The 21,661-nt window shown below is 48.1% G+C and overlaps 1 protein-coding gene across 2 annotated transcripts in view; it reads right to left on the bottom strand.

Moving 5' to 3' along the window:
* The window catches only part of LOC111858558 (sickle tail protein homolog), a 107,135-nt gene extending 88,861 nt beyond the window's left edge, over positions 1-18,274 (bottom strand). Inside the window, exon 1 of one of the 2 annotated variants that reach the window (XM_072710706.1) lies at positions 18,107-18,274. In XM_072710706.1, the coding sequence (XP_072566807.1) occupies positions 18,107-18,176 (70 nt within the window). In that variant the 5' untranslated portion in view covers positions 18,177-18,274. The other variant, XM_072710704.1, reaches the window with a different exon arrangement.
* Between the last annotated feature and the right edge of the window lie 3,387 nt (positions 18,275-21,661).

A 21,661-nucleotide genomic window follows, 5' to 3' on the forward strand; every position in this document is an offset into this window, starting at 1 on the left:
TCACCTGGGGGCAAATCTGGACCAGCAGCCCCGTTTCCAACCCCATCAATAACGGCGTGACTTTGGTACCCCATAGCACTCCCTATCAAGCAGTCTCTGTGTCCAATGCAAGATGCTGCGCCCCCTATACTCTGGGGTAAAAATGACAAGCTGGTCAAGTAGTTGTTCCGGGCCAGTGTGCAGATAGTAATGATGGCTTAATATATCTTGAATTATTTTCCCTCTGCATTTTGGGATTGGTCACTGTGGGTGAACAAAACCATGGACAGGAAGTGGAAACGAGACTCAAATTGGGGCAACAAGAAGCTAAAGCTAAAGCGGAGAACCAAGCAGGGGACATGGGGCTAACTCAGGGTAATAAGATTCCGGTTTATGGAACTCAGATGCTGAATATCTAATATTAAATACTCTGCCTGCACTAAACAACTGGGGTGTTTTATGGTCTATATGAGTCACTGTAGGCGCCTTCACTCTGTCCCAGAAATCTACACTTTCTCCCCATCCCGAGAGGTTGGACACTGGGACTAGTTAGGGCTGAAGTTCCCCTAGGCTTGGAGGCAGCGTAGTGCTCGGGATGTCACGGTCAGCGGGCAACGGAGGAGACTCCGTGCTCTACACTGATACTGTAATCATTTCTCAGAGGACATCGTAAGACAAAAGCAGCTGAATAGCTGATATTGGGGCAACAACAATCTCAGAGCAGCTCAAAGATGGCCCCCGACTTATACATAATAATGCCATCTATAAAATGAAAAGTGGCAGAAACATCCAGAATTAGGGTTAGGCTGAGGGTCAGGTAAGCAATTCAATTACTTTTCATTGTGAGTGATCATTTTGTAGATTAAACGTGCTGATTGGTTATTTTGCTGTTCATTAATACAGTCCGGGTGTGACTTCACTGTTCATTATTGCAGTCTAGACATTCTGATTGGCCGTCTCACTTAGCCCACCCTCTGCCTTTGCCGACTAGTCCAGTCCTGGTTTTTACTGTATTTCTGAACTCTTCTCAGATACTGATAAATTAATACAAACTTACTTTAATATTTAATTACTTGTGGGACGTGGCGAGTGCATTTTCGTTTAGGAATAGTAAATGCACCCCTGTAGCACATGCTTTTTAAATTTTCCCGAAGTCTAAACAAGATCTTTGATTATTCTGTGGGTTTTTCAGGGATTGCCGCCCCCAGCTGTAATATTCATATGCTCAATCCGAGGTCCTCGTCCCAGAGGCGTCTGCTCGGCGCCTGCAGAGAACCGCGTTACGCCGTTTATCTGGGAAGCCTCGCCTTGTGCCTCGCTGATGGATGAGCTTCCCCGCAAATCCAGCCGACCCCCCCGACGCCTTAAAGGAGCCATTACTTTAATTATTCACCATTAGCTTTGATTAAAACAGAGAATCTACTGACGTTCAAAATATAGCTTTATAAAAGCTCTGGACCCATTTGCACCTTCTGTACCATTCAGACAATCCTGAGAGCCTTCTTTATTCCAGAACACCAAAATTGCCAGGGGTCTCCATTAACAAGAGTGTTTCCACCATTGCACAATATACAGTCTTTATGGCGGAGCTAACTGATAACACTCCGGGGTCTCTGTTCACTTCCTTTTTGGGTCAGTCTTAGCTAGAGGGGAGCCAGCACCACATCAGGAGATCTTCCCCTGTGCAGGGCCTGCGGTGGACAGAGAGAGGCAATGAGCTGTAAAATGCTCTTAAAATAATGCTTAATCCGTTCAATTGGTGCAAAGTCACGTAGAGAATAGGAATGCCTAAGTTACTACTGATTATTATTGCGTGTGCTTTAGTTTGCAGTCCAGTCAGAACGGGGGACAGCTTGTCCGGGCCTGGGTCAGAGCACATGTGAATGCTCTCTTAAACTTGTTCAGAAATCCACGCAGCATAATCGACACCAACAATGACATACAAATGAATTCTGGGTTATTGGTTTGATTTTGACAGGATTGTGTCCCCCACTTTCAGTGTCAGGGAAAAATAAAATGTAGGCAAATTTTACTCGCTCCAGCTGGGGTGAAGAGGGGGGGGGGGAGAATGAGAAAGAGACAGACAGATAATCACGATACAGAGAGAATCATCCTGGGAATTCTGGCCCAAAGATCTCCATCAAGTCTGCGGTCACAGTTTGCTAAACATCCTTGGCACGATTCAGGACGGGAGAATAACATTTGCTGAGATGAACCAGAGAGGCCGTAAAATATTGGTTACCGGACCCAGGAGCCTCTGGTCTGGCCTCTAGAACGGTGCACGGGATGAAGAGGAGCCTCGCAGGCAGATCCCGACACAAGGAACCGATTACGGCAGGATAGGCTTCTGCCTGCCATGACCTTGCGTCTTCCCGGTCTGCGGCCCACCTAGCGTGTATCCGGAATGCGGCCGGAGTTCGCCATCCATCTAAATAAACATTCGTCTGTATAGAGCAGAAAGGGATCACTTCCCATCCTCCCAGGAAACACTGTTGTGAGTTTTCTTCTTCTTTCCGCTTTATTTTTTTCCAACGGGACGTTTCAGCTGCTCCAGAAACTTTCCAGAATGTTCAGACTGGAGTTCTACAGTTCTGAGAGCCACCAGATACAGCGCATCGGTCCATCTGCCAGAACCACTTATCGAGTGCAATGTCACGGTGAGCCTGGAGCTTACTCCAGGAAGTACAGGGAACAAGAGAGAACAGGACATTGCTGGTTACTCACTCAGCACAGACAGCTTAATAAAAAATAAGCAGCGAGTCAGATGACTGTAGTTAGCTAGCTGATTAGCAGAACGTACTGCTTCAGTATCTCCTAAATAAGGCATTTGTTTCATATTTAGTGTTGTGACTGTTTGTGGCCAATAGGGGGCTAGACCACAGGAAATGCGTGCTTTAAACAGTGCTTTGTTGGTAGGGCTGCACGATTTGGGGAAAATATCGAATCGCGATTTTCTGACAGAAATTGCGATTACGATTTGATTTGCGATTTATTTTTTTTATGTGAAGCCTCAGTTCAATATTCAGTGTGTGGTCATTTTAAAACATATGACGCAGCATGAGATACCATCAGTATTAACTGGTCTATATTCTAATACAAGGATGAGAATTTAAAGATGTGATGTGTCAAGTTAAATAAAGTAATAATGAAAACAATTGCAGCAAAAAGAAAAATAGCGATCTTGCAAGTAACGCTTATTACCCTCCTAATAACACTAGAACCGCCTTTTCCCACGCCCAAGCAAGAACTGCTTCGGTGTATGCAGACCTTTTGTTTGCGCTATTGCCTGTTGTTAGCTGCTGTTATTAACACTAATAACACTGAAAAACCCATAATGTTCATAAGAGTGGCTGTTCTGTCCTGAAACCCTAAAGCTGGAAATTTTTAAACGTAGTATGCATTTTATAAAATGTTGAATAAATAGAAGTCGTTTATTGGTGATTTCATGTTGGTCGAAGTTTCCGCTTTTTAACAACTGTATACGGTTATTTTCTATTCAAATCAATTCAGGTGAAACAAAAAATGTAAGTGTTCATGGTTGCAAACTCTTTCAGACTCTCAAGCAAGAAATCTTACGGCAAATCTATATTCCATTCTGAACTTAAAATTAGCTGCATCAAAAACGCTACGGCAGTTTGCAAACCTTACAGACTATTAATTACAAGGTAATAAAACTTACATACATGTAAATGTGTGTGCAGAACAGAGAACAGAAAATCTCACTCCATGCAGCTGACCAAAATTGCCAACCCTGCATTTTATTTTAAATGAGAAGTAAAATGCAGTATTTATCTGCAGCTTATCATTCCTTTGCTTTGTTACTCGGACAAATACAAAACGAATGATTAAACATTATATGCGTCTCTTTTTGTATGTTTTCTAAATAAGACCGCGTGCCCATACCCAACTGTAATAGCGATTAAAGCGATCTATTCTTTTAGTATTTATGCAAGACTTTTATTTTATTACTGTTGTGTGATTAATTTTTGGAAACACTTAAATTTAATAAGCACAAAAACATATGACATAAACACGACTGTATTGTGGGTTTTACGGCTTTTTGGAGGTCACCGACTCCGCTGCTGTGAGAATTACTGTTTCATTGTTGTTTTGATGGGTTAGTGGTATACTAATGATATTGCCTATTAACAAAAACCAAAGGTATGATACGCTGAAGTATATTGCAGCTGGTTTTTAAAAGGAGCTCGCCGTTCTATTGATGATAGGACCTTTCTGAAACAATCTAGGACCATGAAATAGGAAGGCAATTCACTTATACCTCAGTAGCAGAATCAGTATTTTTTCCGCACCGCAAATGTAAACATTTTCTTCCGGTTTCACGTGTTTGCTGATTGTGGGCGTGTACTCCGTCGCCTCGGGCCACTTCTGATTGGTGAGCATGACTGTCACATAAGGAGCACGGCGCTTGTGATTGGTGAGAACGACTGTCACATAGGGAGTACGGTATGAGTTTGGAAAACTATTCTTAGTTTTAAACCCTGGGTCCGACGTGCTGTATAATGTATGTCATAAATCGCAGCCTTTGCGATTTGCTAATCGCGTTATTTCAAATCGCGATTTCGATTTGAAATCGATAAATCGTTCAGCCCTATTTGGTGGTGAACATCACCACTGACCGCAGTCTTTAGAGTGTGGTACGAAACCAGAGAAGCTGGAAGACACCCACACAGATACAAGGAGAATATGCAAACCACACATACACACACACACACGATTGTAATAATATCTTTGTGGGGACTCTCCATTCATTTCTATGGGGAAAACTCTAATCCCAACATGACGACTGTAAGCCCTACCCAGCCCTAACCTTAACCATAAGTAAACAAACGAAATATGAGACTTTGTTTACTTTTCTGATTGCATTTTTTTTTTAAAACTGAGTTTCCCTTTGTGGGGACTGATAAAATGGTCCCCACAACATAAAAATAAGTTTTGGGGATATTTGGTCCCACAATGTAACCTATACATGACCCCCACACTCACACTCACACACACTCACACACACACTCACACTCACACACACGAGAATCAAAACCCACAAACCTGAAGGTGGAGGACCCACCAAAGCACCATACCACCCAGCTTAGGAATTTAAACTAAAGCGTACTGTACACAGGAAGATCTTTCTTTTAGGGTTCAGTGGGCATGGATCCTGGTTTTGGGGTGGGAGAGAGGTTCCAAACCCATCGCTGCGTGCCACAGGTCTGGCGCAGGCGAGCTGCCAAGTCAGCAGCACAGATGGTCAGCGGCTCACAATAACTGAAATGGCATTTAGCGGATATTTCGGAAACGTGAGCTAATTCGATTTTATCTGGAGATGAAGGGGGAGTCAGATCTGACAGTACGAGCAGCTGGGCCACACCACACACAAACACCAAGAGAAAGTTAATGAGCAATTAAAACAAGATAAAAAGTCATTGGTTTGCGGTCACCTTGGAGACGGGCAGCCATCCATCCCATCATCTAGGAGCACGGCTCACCCAGAAGAAGGTTTCAGAGCAAAAAGCGAAAGAGCGGCCCTAAGGGTGTGTTCGGTCTGGAACGGCATCCGACAGGCGGACTGCCCGAACGCGCTCCACAGCATGTGCTCTCCCTGGAGGCTCAGTTTACAACTGCAGGGTGTCCTGTCTGAAACAATGGAGGTCCCAAGCTGCCATTTTAGGAGAGCAAACACTCTAATCCATCCATCATTTAACTGTCCATCCTGATCAGGCTGGAGTTACACCCTGGATGGGATGACAATCCTTCTGATCCCAATTAGAGAAAAAAATGCTGAATGAGTAATTAAATTCCTAAATGACATAAAAAGTAGCTGCCAATTAGGCTTAAGTCTAAGGAGAATTGGCACACAGAAAAGGGCTTAGAGCCAACACTGCACAGGTAGAGCGGACTCCTGCTTAATCCGGGACGATGCTGCTCTCGCTCTAATTGTGGAGGTTATGTGGCCATTTCCAGCAGTAACAGGAGAACATGTAGAACCGAGACGAAGGAACCCGATAAGAGCAGCACCTGCCCCGAGCTGTAGGGCGGAGCCGAGGAGCCCCGAGGTCACGGAGGTCAACATCTTTATTTAGGGTTAATAAAAGTGGATCAAAGCGATGCTTTTTAACAACCCTGCTGTAACCGTGAGGGAAGCCGACTGACAGGACGCCAGATTCACCCACCGTCCAACATTAATTTGTACTCTGGGGAAACCCCTCGGCACCCCCCCCCCCCCACACACACACACACATATAAATGGGGCAGAGTTACCAGACTGAGAGGACACTTCACACCTCACCAGGGCCAGCCCAAGGCATAAGCAAACTGAACGGCTGCTTTAGGGCCAAAGCCCACCAGGGGGCGCCGCCATCTGATTAACCTATCAGAACAGGAAGAGAAATGACTAATGACAAAAAGGGTTGGGGCGACCCTGGGTCACACTCTGGCAAACTGAGGGATACCAGTCCAGCACATTGCTGGAAACCCACAAGGGCGAGAGCCAGGACGGGATTCGAACCCACAGCCCTGGAGGTGTGAGCCCATGGTGCCACAATATAAAGACATGATTATGTGATTAATAATATTAAATATAAAAAAAGCTCTGGCAGGATGGGCGCCCCGACACACAGGCTGCTGATGTAGCGGCAGAGCAGGATAGAGGTACTGCCCCCAGCACACTTATACAGAGTTATCCCCCCTTCCCCCCCCCACACACACACACACACACATACACACACACACACACCCTGGAACAGGTAACCATGACAACCCCACATTATGAAGCCATCGCTAGCTACACCTTACAGGGATTCTGTCCAACTACCCAGAATTCCCAGTTTTTTGGGTTTTTTTTTTAAATGAGAACACTCTGACCAGGCCTCTGCGCGGTTGTCACGGGATGGGGGGGGGCAGGTGGTTCCTTGCCCGATGACATCAGAGGGATACTTTGGTTTATTATTAGACTGACATTGTGTAAGCCCGTTAACACTGGGTAGGATCGCTAAGGGCATGGTCGTGTGTGTGTGTGTGTGTGTGGACCCCCCCTTTCTCACAGTACCCCCCCCCCCACCATAACCTTCACTCTCACAGCAGGGAGTGCCTGGTGGGGGAGTCTCTTAGCAAAGTGGCCACTACAGCAAACAGACCAGGAACAAAGCTGATAAGCTCGTGATGCTGCAGGGGGTCACAATGGGAAGAGGGCGTCTTACGCCCCCCTGGGGGTCCCCCAACTCAGCAGCAGGGTCACAATGGGAAGAGGGCGTCTGAGGCCCCCCTGGGGGTCCCCCAACTCTGCAGCAGGGTCACAATGGGAAGAGGGCGTCTGACGCCTCCCTGGGGGCCCCCCAACTCTGCAGCAGGGTCACAATGGGAAGAGGGCGTCTGACGCCTCCCTGGGGGCCCCCCAACTCTGCAGCAGGGTCACAATGGGAAGAGGGCATCTGACGCCTCCCTGGGGGCCCCCCAACTCTGCAGCAGGGTCACAATGGGAAGAGGGCGTCTGACGCCTCCCTGGGGGCCCCCCAACTCTGCAGCAGGGTCACAATGGGAAGAGGGCGTCTGACGCCTCCCTGGGGGCCCCCCAACTCTGCAGCAGGGTCACAATGGGAAGAGGGCGTCTGAGGCCCCCCTGGGGGTCCCCCAACTCTGCAGCAGGGTCACAATAGGAAGAGGGCGTCTGAGGCCCCCCTGAGGGTCCCCCAACTCTGCAGCCCGGTCACATGGGAAGAGGGCGTCTGATGCCCCCCTGGGGGTCCCCCAATTCTGCAGCCGGGTCACAATGGGAAGAGGGCGTCTGAGGCCCCCCTGGGGGTCCCCCAACTCTGCAGCCGGGTCACATGGGAAGAGGGTGTCTGAGGCCCCCCTGGGGGTCCCCCAACTCTGCAGCCGGGTCACAATGGGAAGAGGGAATCTGAGGCCCCCCTGGGGGTCTCCCAACTCTGCAGCCGGGTCACAATGGGAAGAGGGTGTCTGAGGCCCCCCTGGGGGTCCCCCAACTCTGCAGCCGGGTCACAATGGGAAGAGGGCGTCTGAGGCCCCCCTGGGGGTCTCCCAACTCTGCAGCCGGGTCACAATGGGAAAAGGGCGTCTGAGGCCCCCCTGAGCGTCCCCCAACTCTGCAGCAGGGTCACAATGGGAAGAGGGCGTCTGACGCCCCCCTGGGGGTCCCCCAGCTCTGCAGCAGGGTCACAATGGGAAGAGGGCGTCTGAGGCCCCCCTGGGGGTCCCCCAATTCTGCAGCCGGGTCACATGGGAAGAGACGTCATTTAAAAGTTCCCGGAATCCTCGGCAGTGGAATCCGGACATGGTGACCTTTGCTGACCTTTACTAGAGTACCCCCTGTTCATATGGTGCCTAGTGAGTTTGAATTCAGTGGGGCGATGAACGGTTAAAGGGACAGTCCAGTCTAAATGGGTGGGGGGGCACCTGTGTGAGGTGGGATATGACATAAAAAATATCCCCAAGCTGTCAGTTCTGCTGTCAAAGCGGCAATTGTTACCAACTGAGACAGAATCACACAGCTCAGAGTGTCAGAATCAGGCTGCTTGTCCCTCATGCTGAAGGACGTGCTGACCGTACGGCCTCTGGTGCACGTGGTCAGGGCCCGGCCCGGCCCAACCCAGCCCGGCAAGCCTGCATCAGTGCGGAAGCTTCTGGAAAGGCGGGCGCTTAAGGTCCGGCCGAGATTAAAGGTGGCATTAAGGAGCCGCAGTGGAGTGTAGAGGCTTTTTTTTTGCTCTGATAAGCACTATTCTCCCACTCCGGCAAACCCCCCCACCCCCGGAAAAAAGAAAATTAAAGAGAAATAAATACCGACCCAGCAGAGCGAGACAGAGTTTGATGACATCGACCCGGAAGCCGGGAGCGAGGAGGGAACCCGCTCGCTGGTCATGTGACTCCAGAGCTGGACCGGCCAATCGGGGGAAAGCCGACGTGGGAAGGAACTCCAGCAGCCTGCAGAGTGACCCTTTGGCCTCAAACATCCAGGGTTGTGAGTTCAATTCTTCAAATAAGCAGCCGACGGTGTCTCATAAGCTTATATGGGTTTGGCCCTAAGATCAATCAATCATTACTGAGAGCCTCAGCAGCTGAAATCAAGCGCAACGTAGTCAGTAAATCATCCATACATCAGCCAGGACATCCATACATCAGCCAAGACATCCATACATCTGCCAGGACTGCTTATCCACTACAGCATTGCTAGGAGCCTGGAGCCATCCCAGGGAGCGTAAGAGAGGAGCTCATCCCGGATGGAGACGACAGTCTGGTGACTCACAAACGATCCAACTTCTGTGCTCTTTTACTGAGCAGGGTCACGGGAGGGGCCTGGAGCCCATCCTAGATGGCATTGGGAGGGGGAGACGGCCTACAGGCAACTAAAATAACCGCATGACTGTGAGAGGAAACCTACACGACACTGCGAGAGGATGCGAACTCCACACATGGCACTCGAACCTATACCCTATTGGTACCAGGCAATGGTAGCACCTAGGGTGAATCATACGTAAACTAAGTTGTGAGAACATGCCCTCACTAACCCCAAAAGACACGTTCAGATTTCCTGCACCAGACACTCTTACACCCCACCTCTCTGCCCCCCTCCAGGTTCTCTCCGTCCGCCGGGTCTTGTTTGATCGCATGTGACATTCTCCTACAAGCGAGGGTGAGGATGTTACAGCTCCCCCCCAGGGGGAGGGGGGGGGGCATGGTGCCCCCCTTCTGGTGCGTCGTCCTTGAACCGAACAGGAGCTGAACGGAAACAACTTCATTACAGCAACTAACCCCCCCGCCCCCCCGAATTCGAGTCACATATATCATTGTGCCACCTAGCAGCAGTGCACCACCGGTGAGTAAAAAAATAAATAAATAAAAACTGCAACAGACGTCGCAATTACTGCAATTTGTGAGTCCGGCTGCCCTCTAATGTAAGTGCCTGCCGCCCACGTCTGCCTTCATGCTGCTGAGGACCGAAAGCCGTCCGAGAGGGGAACCTGCGTTGAAGAACGACCCTCAGAAGTGTGTGAGCCGGCATTCCGGACACGGCCCGGAAAAATGGAACAGAGTGAGGTCAGGAAGGATGGACTGATCCCTCACAAGCTTCAAACAGCACCCTATTCCTACAGCAGTGGTTCTCAATCCTGTTCCTGGCGCCCCCCCCTGCCAGAACGTTTTCATTCCAACCCACACTGATTTCAAACCGCCACATTCATTATTAGCCTAGCAAAGAGCATATTAGCCTGATTAAGGTGGAGTTGGAATGAAAACACTCCAGCAGGAGGAACAGGATTGAGAACTACTACTGTCCTGCAGGATGTGGATTTAGGAACTGACTTACTTTGGCGTGTCCCAAAAAAGGTTTGCATATGTTAAAAACATGTCATAGCATGTTCTAGGGGCTGAACATGGATTTAGGCTCGGGTCTCAAATCCTAACATGCGGTGAGGTCTTAGTTATTATTGCTCAACATGTGATCTTCCCACCTGATACGTTTAACATTATCCCATTGGTTGCCCAGCTGGCACTTTTGACCAATCAGACTCCCATTTGCCCAGCCGGGCTCACTTCCATTGCCAATCGGGGTGATGAAGAAGCTCGCTTGGTGGATGATGCACCCAGGGCCTCTGAGTGCCTCTGGCCTTATCAATGCCACCACACAATCAGTTATTACGTCCTCCATCTGTGTCTGGTTTGGCTCTGCAACATCGCACTCTAAGAGGAGACTACGGCGTACAGTGTGATGTGCGGAGAAGATCACTGGCTGTCAGCTCCCCCCTCTTGAAGCACTGTACTCATCTCGGATGAAGAACAGAGCCAAAAGAATAATGTCTGACCCTCTGTATCCTGGCCACTCCCTTTTCCAGCATCTTCCATCCCAGCAAAAGCAAAGAATAAGAGCCCTGAGCCCAAGGACAAATCGTCACCTGAACAGCTTCTGCCCCCAGGCCGTTGCCCTTCTAAATAAGGACCCATGAAAAACTGTCATAATGGAACCACACACTGTTCAAGCTTCATTATCATATTTTAACTAACTGAACCCATCTACACTGTACCTGAGCTCTTTGCACATTACATCCATCCATTATCTATTTATTTATTTCTTTAGTTATATTGTCCACATGCTTGACTCAGCATTGCACATCTCCTGTAAAAAATAAATCCTTGTATCTTTACTTTTAGATGTTTATTTGTATGTGTGCTTTGTTTGTGTCATGATGCCACCCGCACCAAAGAAATGCCTTGTACTTCTCTGTACTTGGCGAATAAAAAGATTCTGATTCAGCAAACAAGCTACACTCAAAAGGCAGGATACAATGAGCCCAGATAAACAAATGTGTTCAGCAAGGGGAAGAGTGAAGTCTCTGAAGCCACCACCCCCCACCCACCCCCCAAGGCCTAATGTGATCTCTGTCAACGAAATTCAGTCGTCCTACACACTATTGTAGCCTTAATAAGATTATTAAATCACAGCTCGGTGCTCATCCTGCACCGAGGAAGCTGGTCAAACTGAACACTGATTAACACGTTAAGTGTGACTTTCATTTCCATATCCACTGATCACTGTCCTGTACCCTGCCGCTATCCACACACCGAGAAAGGCACAACTTTACATCTAGGAACCGAAATTAATTTAACTTCTCAACAAGAAATACCAGAGTATGCAAAGCCATTCGAAGCCATGAAATAAAATGCATGAACAAAGTATGCACCCCTCAGCCAAACATCCGTCCTTTTGGTGAGGGAGATCCTTTAACTACAACGCCCCCTACTGCCTGCTGCTTGCCACTAAATTGGTGGTTAGCATACAGGATTAATTTACTGGGACAGAAAAAGACACATTTATCACCACTGGTAGGAGCCGGATTGTCTCCCGATAACCATGTGGCCTATGATGTCAGCGCCGTTCACCACCCAATCACAGAAGAGCTTCCACAGTGGTATCCTTAACCCTGCTGTCCCATTGGAGTATCTTCTGTCGAATTCAAACATTCAGCCTTTTTCAGATTTCCGACTGTTTCTCCAGCATTCCTGGGATTGACCCTTGTCGCCTGACATCGCCTCTCCGTGGGAACGATGAGCAAGGCTGCCAGTGAACACAGCAAGACAGCATCACTAGTCTCTAGGGACTACCCCCACCACCACCCCCCCACCATAATTAGGCCACTGTGCAACATGTCACTGAGCAACAGGCAGCTGCAATGACCACTCCCTGACAGTAGGGGGTGCTCACGCAACTTTCAGCTGGGGGAGTTGAACCCTGCACTTTAATTCCATGAGAACAGGTGGAATAGTCGGTCTGGCTTTAATCTCTGGGAAATGGAAGGAAGAAATCCATGTTCGGAGGAAACAAAAGACAATGGGGGGGGATATTTTTCATGCGACTATTAAATCCGCAACCAGGGCTGAATTTCCTCTGTGGGACCAGTTAGCAGAAATGCAGCCTCTGTAAATCTGTAGATCACATTTGAGAAATTCTGGGCGGGCTGCCTAGACCCTGGGTTGGTGGGGGGGAGGGCAGGATACCAGACAGGGGTGCAAGATAGAGAGAAATAAGCACTGAGGATATTAATTCACTGGGGGGGGGGGGGGGGGCAATGGCTGGGGCAGGTGATGGCGGGTATCAAAGTTAAGTTTGCCTGTGTCTGTATGTTTGTTTGTGTGTGTGTGTGTGTGTGTGTGTGTATGTGTGTGTGTGTGTGTGAATGGAAAAGTGTACCATCAAACAAAACGGAGCCCCGTGGTTGAATGCGCACATCTCACGGTTCCGCTCACCATTCCGGTCAGGGACGTCCTCACAGAAAACGTCACGTCCGGCTGGACAGATCGAATGCAGCAGGGCTACATCCCCAGTGACTTCGCATGAGATGCTCGCTATCCAAAGGAATGAAATAGACCCCCAGAACTCACATTATTGTTGTCTTCAGAACATCCTCTAATGCCTTAAGACAGAACTTAACCAGCTAACACAGCTGACAGAGTTACACACTCCAGGGCTCTGAAATCCTTTACAGGGATCTGAACCTACGGGCTGCTGGTCAGCGCCTTAACCGCTCTGTTACCTTGCGCGCAGCTGCTATTAAAGTCTGTCTGGCACTTCATGTGGAGCTTAATATCACAGTCACTTGCAGGATACTTTTATGAACTGTCACTACATTGAGCTGTGCCCCTCCCCCCTGACACAGCCAGCCAATCACAGTGAGTGATGGTGTCTCACATTAACACCTGCCAGGGAAATATAGAGCAGGAGGTGTTAAGTAGTCGAGGAGTTCAGAAAAGGCGCTGAACAGCCAGGTAAAGGACAGCGTGAGAGCCACATGGGTGTGTGTTCAAACCCCAGTCAATGACAGAAAGACCCGTCAAACCGCTTCTACAGCAAGTTAAACATCCCCTCCAGGGCATCCAGATGCCCCGCCCCCAAAAACCCAACCCCAAGCCTCAGCCTTTCGTCTGCCTAAACCTTCCTGCCGTCTCCCCTGGAAACCACATCCGACTCCCAGACAGGATGTCATCTTAGACTGCGACGTAGAAACAGTGGCACTCGGCTATTTTTGGACCCCCCCCCCCACTGCTCGTGCCTGGTCAGTGCAGACTGTCTGCCAGTCGGGCTGCTTCCTCACCCTGACACAAACTCCACCTAGACTGCCATCTAGACTGCCACCTAGACTGCCACTGACTGACAGTTTGCTCTGATGCCACTCAGCTGCCAGAAGGTGGCACTCATTCATCCATTCCATACATGGTCATCTAAACGGTGAGCCTGGAGTCTATGCCAGGGAACGAGAGCCGCCCTGGATGGGGTGCGAGTCCATCACACACGCACTCATAAGCTCAGTGCTAGCATTCGAACCCACAACCCTTGAGGTATGAGGCTACAGCGGATCCAGCAGTCACCCAGGAAAGGAGCATCACTTCTTTAAGGTCACGTCATCTGCAGGACACTTGATACAGCACCCCCCCCACCCCCCACCCCCCCCACACACAGACACATCTCACGGTACCTGGTGTCAGTTTCATGCCACCCCCCCAGTCTGCCGGGTCCCCTGTCTGTGGTTAGGTTGATGACCAAGCGCCGCGTTAATAAAGGCGCTGATAACGAGGGGTTCAGCAGGTCACCCTTCTGGCAGGAGAATTTGGACAGACTCTGCAAAAAAGTACACAACCACCCCACACTCACTCGCCAACATCCCGCTTATCACCTAATACTGCTGGATATTTACCCTTCAGGGACAATAGCAGCCTTTCACCCACTCAACCAGCACCGCTTTCCAACTCTGTCCAGTAGAGGGCACCCACTGACTGAGGATCAAACCCCAACCACCCTCCCGCACACAAGCGGACACTGGGAAGAAAAAAAAAACCTGACACTTTTAGTGGATGAAATTGCAAAGCCTTTGGTTTTGGGGCAACAACCCTGAAATAACAGTACATACAAAACACAGGACTGCAATCCTAAATGTTATTTAACAAATAATTGTATCCAAAGCAAGATACACTTCCGAGGAAGCAGGGTCAGGCAGCCCCTGGAGAAATTGGGGGTTAGGGGCCCCGCCTGGGGGCCCAGCGGTGACATCATTCTGCCGACTCTGGAATTCAAGCGGGTGACCTTCCAGTCACAGGCTGAGCCCACTGAGCCACATGCCAACCTAAAAACAGCCCAAAAACACAAGTGAAATCTCCCTCTGTGCTCCAAACTCCACTGTTCATCCCACACCCAGTATTTTGGACAATACTCAGGTTCTCTCTATGACACTGCAACATTTTGAGGTCACAGCGGGACTCAAACCCACATCTCATGTAAGGGCAGAGATCCTGGCTGCACTCCTCACCAGCCAAAGACCCCAGACAGCAGCCCAGGTGTCACTGCAGTGTTACCGACTATCATCCCTAAAGTCAAGCTGCGTTTTACTTCAGTGAATTAAATGCCTTTACGGCCCACTTAACACAAAGAACCCGCCAGCTGTCGTTAGTTCAACCTAAATTCTCAACTGGGCCTTGATCAGTGCACTAACAGGTCCATTAAGCCTGGGGGGGGGGAGGTGCGATGCAGATTCTTCAGCTCATGGTACACCCCTCAAAGGTGGACGCTGCCCCCCCCCCAAGCAGATGAGATCCACTTTGCTGTGAAAGCATGGACCGGATTAAGGTCGGCAGTGCCCCGAGGAAGAACAGCAGGTACGACAGCGCTTCAAGAGGAAAACATGGACGTTCTGACCGCCGGGCTGTAGGTGACAGTCCCAGGAAGGTCCAGCTTCCAGTAAAGGGTCTGGAAAGACATGGATGAGAGAAATTTCTGCCTGGAAAAAGGATAAAGAAGGAAAATCACGTTTGCAGAGGTGGTCAGACTTACATCATCTCCCCCTTTGTCCCCAGGACCATGAATAGACCCGACCTAATCAAGATCTCACGGCAGACTCTTGTGATTCATCACATGTTTAAGTGGTATGGAGTTACACTTGATGAGAGATTCCGCAGATTAACCGGAAGGACATCGGTTCAAGTCCCAAGCACTGTGGGGGTTGTACCTCAAGTGAGCCGGTTATGAATGGGTTCAGTCTAAAGGGGCAGTTTGAACGGGGAGCATGATGAATGCTATAATTCATCCCGCAAACCTAGCAGACAGGGAGGACACACAAACCGCAGCTTATGACTTTCCACAAAAAAACATTCCAACACGTCTTTAGGATCGACTCGTAACCCCCAACCCGTTGCAATGAGCCCACTGTTTCCGAGCGCTCCAGATGAGCGCATCCCATCTGGGGGGGAGGGGGGGGGTGTTGGCGTATGGTCGTACGCCCAGTCAAAGGTTCATGAAAAACGCGCATCTTAAAACCAGGAGAACAGCTTGGAGGAAATCCCGGCACGCGCTCAACGCAATACCACATTTGTCGCACGTTTCAGTTCCGCGAGCGGGAGCGATGTGTTAGATACTGGCGGACAGAGCAGCCCGAGGTACCGTCAGCCCTGAGGGCGAAGTCAGGGTGCGCCAGTGGCTTCTGCCGCAGCTGACTTGCAGCCTATAAGTGTTTAATTACTCCGTTATAAATTACTCCCACGACCGTCTCCAAAAAAAAAAAAAAAAAGAGCTAACAGCCAGCCCAGATAGCACACATATGTTGAAATGACATTGATTCCATATCAGACAAAAAGGTTGAAACAACGTTGATCTTAAATCTTTTACCTTATATCAACATTGAACCAAGGTTTTGCCACCATCAATTTTTTAATATTGAAAATCTGACCAAAAATCAATTCAGTTTCAACGTAGATAATTTAACACTGACCATAATTCAACACATTTAACTCTAATTCACCGTTGAAACAATAACATGATGCTATCTGGGAGCTTCCTGTGTGCAAGAAGAAGAGAAGTTTGGCATCCTACTCTGCAGGTCCTCTGGATGTAAGAGAGGGAGACACAGACATCCAGCGCAATGGGTCAGGCAGCAGTAAAACACTAAGTATCCATGTCAGATTTCTGACTGCGACCTTCAAAACGTAAACACTTCAATGTGCGGTGAGTCGGTGTCGGTGTGTGTGTGTGAATTATGTTCATATTACATTGTGGGGACCAAATGTCCCCCATAATGTGATATAAACGTGTAATGTTGACATTGTGGGGATTATTTTTCATGTCCCCACGAAGATCTGTGAATGCAATCAAAAAAAAAAAAGTAAAAATGCCCAAAGTCTCGTATTTTGTTTGGTTACTTATAGGTAAGATTAGGGCTGGGTAGGGGGTAAGGTTGTCATGTTGGGATTAGAGTTTTCCCCATAGAAATGAATGGAGAGTCCCCACAAAGATATTATTACAAACGTGTGTGTGTGCGTGTGTGTGTGCGTGTGTGTGTGTGTGTGTGTGTGTGTGTGTGTGTGTGTGTGTGTGTGTTTGAACGTCAGTAGTAAATAATATGCATAACCTATAGCCCAGCGAACCACAGAACAGAAGGTGATGTTTAGACAGACTGTGTGTAATCTGCGCCTGTGAACAAACGGTCTCGGTTTTCATAAGCAGTGGCGACCTGGACGCGGTACAAGCCGCTCCTACTATCCTGCAACACACGCTGAGGTACACCTAGGCGATGGGGGTGGGAAGTCACGCTAAAAGACCAGCTACTTGTGCCCCCGCAGCTGAAATGCAGGGCATCTCGACATGGTGCAGTTAGAAGTATAATTAACAGTACGAAAAGCACCGAGGCTGCGGTCAGAAATGAAGCCGCAGGTGTAAATGAAGCCGGCTTCGCGTCCCCGCGACTCGCTACCTGCCGGAGGAGCTGCTCTCCACGCAGCGTGGAAAAGCGTCTCCCCCACCTCTGACCCCTACTGGGGGACCCTTGACTACCTCGAATGAAACGTGACCCGAAACACAGATCCAACTAAATTTGTGTTAATTCAATCAGTCCACGTCACCCCCATACATGTCATACTGCAATCCCATTAAGTTTGTTCCAGCAACAACAAAAAGTCCAATCGGGATATCAAACATTTTCCCTCTCTAGTGAACCACATGAAAAAATAAGCGTCCACAGATGCCAAAAAGTAGAGTTCAGTTCTCAAAAATTCAACAGGTTTGAAAATAACGACTGACAGGTCGGAGACGGAAAAACGCTGGCGGTAATTAAACGTCCAAAAGGCTCATTTCCCCAGCAGCAAAACGATCACAGGATGATAAGCTTATTTAGGAAACTACACTGTCTGACCGGCTCAGAACTCAAAGGGTTAATTTCATTGCACCACATATAAATTTAAATAACCTCGCCATAATTCTTCACTTATATATAAAACGTCGGCATCAGCAATATTCCAAGAACAAATGTAAGTGCCATAAGAACAACATTCCCGCAAGGTCAGGTTGGACGCACTTTCCATCTAGCACCACCAACACACCCCCGGCAAAAAATGTTAAACTTCTTACTGTTTATTATCGGGCTGGCTTTCCGGTCATTCAGGGGCGGCAGGTCGGCGAACTGCACCCGGTGTCCAGACATTTTGAGCGCCTTCCCCGGCGGGGCTGAGCAGCGGTCCCTGGCACGCAGTTCTCCCGAAGTGTTGAAAGATCACAACGGCGCTTTCCCTTCACGTCCGGCTCACTCCTACCGCCGCCCCCCGCCCCCTTACTCTCAATGCTTACCTCCACTCCTCTCTTCCCCCGGTCCCTTATTTCCGATCGTCTGGATGCGGTGGACAGTCTCCTGCTGCATTGGACAGCGGGGATCGCCTACACTATGGATACGGCATCTCCCAGCTCACCTGACCGTGTGCCGGGAGGGCGGGGGGGTAAACGCGACCGTGATCATTTTCGGGAGAAGAGAGTGCCACTGTGGAGGGAGATGGTTTGTGTCAAGAGGAGAGGAAAAAAAAAACTTCACATGACTGCAGGGATTACGTCACCATATTAAACTGCTGTTTCTGCGAGGGGGGGGGACGCTACAATAATAATAATAATATATATGATTTTGCACGCTTTAATGAATAGCCGAGCCAAGTCCATTCCCCTCCTAGAAGACGTATACATGAAACTGATTTGGGAAAATAAAACAAGTTACCGCGATGAATCTCTTTGCCCTTGCTTCTCTTACGAGGTGATTTACAAATTCTCACAATATTGCCGATAAGCACTAAGTTGCCGGTGTAACTTAAGGTCAGTGAGGAAGACGGGGAGTGATGAAGCTGCATGCACGGTGTTTCCCGCGAAGTCTCCCACCTACGAGACGTAGCAAGACAGCGGGGTCGCGTTCCCCATAACAGCTCTGGATCAAATTCCTCCAGATCCCTGACAAGCCAGACTCCCCCTCCCACTGGGGGCTGCACTCGCCGGTGTGCCTGATGCACGTCAGCTGTACAACTGTGCAATAAACCTTTTTCCTATTCACCATAAAAAAAGTAACTGTAGACATGCTTTAAACATCTCCGGTTTTATTGTGCACGATTTTAAGGATAAATTATAAAATATACACAGTATGCAGTTGATTTTCTCCTGAGTTTAAGAATTCCCCATAATCCGACTCAGCCGCTGGAGTAATGATGGAGCCCTTTCACATGGTGACTGAGATTGCGTGCTCCGGATCTGAAGCAGCTAATCTCTCTTCCAGCAGTTATATTTATATGGGAAAACGGCGTGCTAATTTTAGCTACATGCCCGGTTTTCAGATCCGGGTGGGGGGGTGCAATCGCTTTGATAGTGCAGGACGTGGTGAAGCTGCAGATTTCGTAAATGGATCCAAAAAAAGAAATGTCCCCAGGTGGAACTTAGACATCAGATCCGGTCGACATATTATTTTCAAGCCAGGGTAGAAATATATGCCCTTTTAAAGACGGATTCGCGGTGCATTTGCCGTGAAATGTGCAATTGGCATAACATTCCAATCAAGTATTTGAGGTGGCAATTAATAGTGTATTAATAGTGTGTTTACATGGCGAGATACCATGAGAAGGTCTTGTTTCCCCCGTGTATCAGTTGCCTACGTGGACGCATTTTCAATCTGCAGCTTGAGGGACGTTGAGAATTGTCTCCATTCCTGACAAGAAAAAAAGGTTTTTAATCCAATTAAAGACCCAATTATAGGGAAAAGAGACGAATGTGATATGGGCTGGAGAAAGACTTTGATTCATGTGGCCTGTACTACGAAGCAGGGTTACTGGCTTATCGGGGTAACTTGTCGGATTTAAGGTACCACAGTTTAAACGGACTTCATATTCGTTCACTTACATTTTGCCCAGACTACCTTGAATCCGACAAGTTACCCCGATAAGCCAGTAACCCCGCTTCGTAGTACAGGCCACTGTTCTAGTGTAAGTACTCGTTGATGGACCACGGCCTGCATGCTGCCAGAAGACAGCGGCTTTTTCGCAAAACTCAGGCAATAAACAAGTTAAAAATTAGCGCCAACCCTAGAACTGTGGTACCCACTGACATGATAAATTTACATTAAAAAATTAGATAACAGCGTAAACCTCAGATGGTGTGTTCTGTTACAGGTCAGTAATTTTGGCAGTGGTCATTATGGGTCTGTATAAAATCGTTTCTTCCTTCTTGAAATGAACACAGGATTAATGTTTGCGAAGGGGTTTCCTATCGGAACCTCAAACTCACAATATAAGTACTCTAATACTTAATGATTTCACATGAGAAATACCAAGCTCGTTTCCAATTAAATATCAGCTGGAGGATCTGTTTGTAAACAGCAATTTAATGACGAATTAGTCAACAATTGGGAGAGGCGATCCATGGTCTTAATTAACAAGATCGTAGGGGAAACGGATAATTTTTAACCGCGTCTTTGACAACCGAAAGACCATGTTGTGACCGTGCTGTTGATATCAAGACGCCGTTCACCATGACAGCGCGACCAGACAGGACGACATGAAATGGAACACCTTAAGCTCCAGAATAACTTCATCTATATGACCTTTATTCTGTCATCCACCTGCCACGGCATTCCTTAACCTCGATTTCTATATAAAAAACAACACGATTGACGGCTGCGAGTTATTTCTGCAACACAGATATCATAAACTTGTTTGTGCCCCTCCATTTATCAGTGGTTAAAAAATCACTTCATCAAATGAGTTTACTGTAAACGAGCCGTGAAAGTGTATCTCTGGCGCCACCTAGAGAGGACGCTGATCTGTTCGGCACCTCTACGCGCAAATACCGCAAATGAAACGTAAATATAAGCATAGCAAAATCATTTATCGGTATATCGGTGTTTAATCGGTGTATTTTTTATATATATATTTGCATATCACATTGTAGGTCACAAAAAATGTTTTGCTGAGGTGAGTAATACATTTTCGCATTCTTTTTAAATGATTTCAGTTCTGTTTTGGAGTTTGCACGCCCTTGCATGTGTTGCATGGTTTTTCGCATGTACTGGAGTTTTCTCTCGTAGTCCATAAACGTGCAGTTAAGTTTGCTGGTGTTTTAAAAATGCCCATAATGCGTGTGACCGGAGTAAAGTTGACACAGAGTTCGGTATTCTTTGAGGATTTTGTCCATATATTTGCTCCACTAAAACATGAGATAAAATACCCAAGACGTTCACGAAATATTTTATGCATGTATTTCGAACCTAATGTCACCTTCGTATCATTATGTATATAATGTACAGTATATGTGCCCTGTAATGGACTGGAATCCCGTCCAGTGTGTACCAGTACCCTGTGCCATAGGCTGCCTGGAATTAGACCCAGCTTCCCCGCTACTATAACCAGGACAAAGAATGAATGCTCCCCAAAGGATACGTCCCTCGTTCATCAACTAGAAACGTTACTGTTGTAATTTATGAGTGTGCGCCGCTTCCCAATCCGGCGCGCATATGCTACTTTGTTCAGAATCCCTGGAGCCAGTTTAGTGTCCATGTAAAGGACATTTCGCTGCGCTTTTTTGGCGCTGGGTGAATGGGTCGCGCGCTTAGTTAATCGGCTTCGTGGTGCTATGAACAATGGCATCAGATCGTCTATTCATTGCTTCTCGCACAGTGAAACTGCTGAGGTAAGTTAGAGGAACTGCGGGCATTATTGTTATGCATTTATTATAGCCTACGTTTGCACAGGGACGTCGCTGGGACATGGACGCCCTGGCAGATTAAAGGGGCCCAGCCCTTTATAGGGGCCCCCGAATACGGAATATTTAAAGAGGCAGTAAATTCACCCCAGTTAAACATGGGAATCTTCCTGCACGCAG

The sequence above is a fragment of the Paramormyrops kingsleyae genome, chromosome 4, assembly GCF_048594095.1.
Source record: "Paramormyrops kingsleyae isolate MSU_618 chromosome 4, PKINGS_0.4, whole genome shotgun sequence".
NCBI classification, from domain to species: domain Eukaryota; kingdom Metazoa; phylum Chordata; class Actinopteri; order Osteoglossiformes; family Mormyridae; genus Paramormyrops; species Paramormyrops kingsleyae.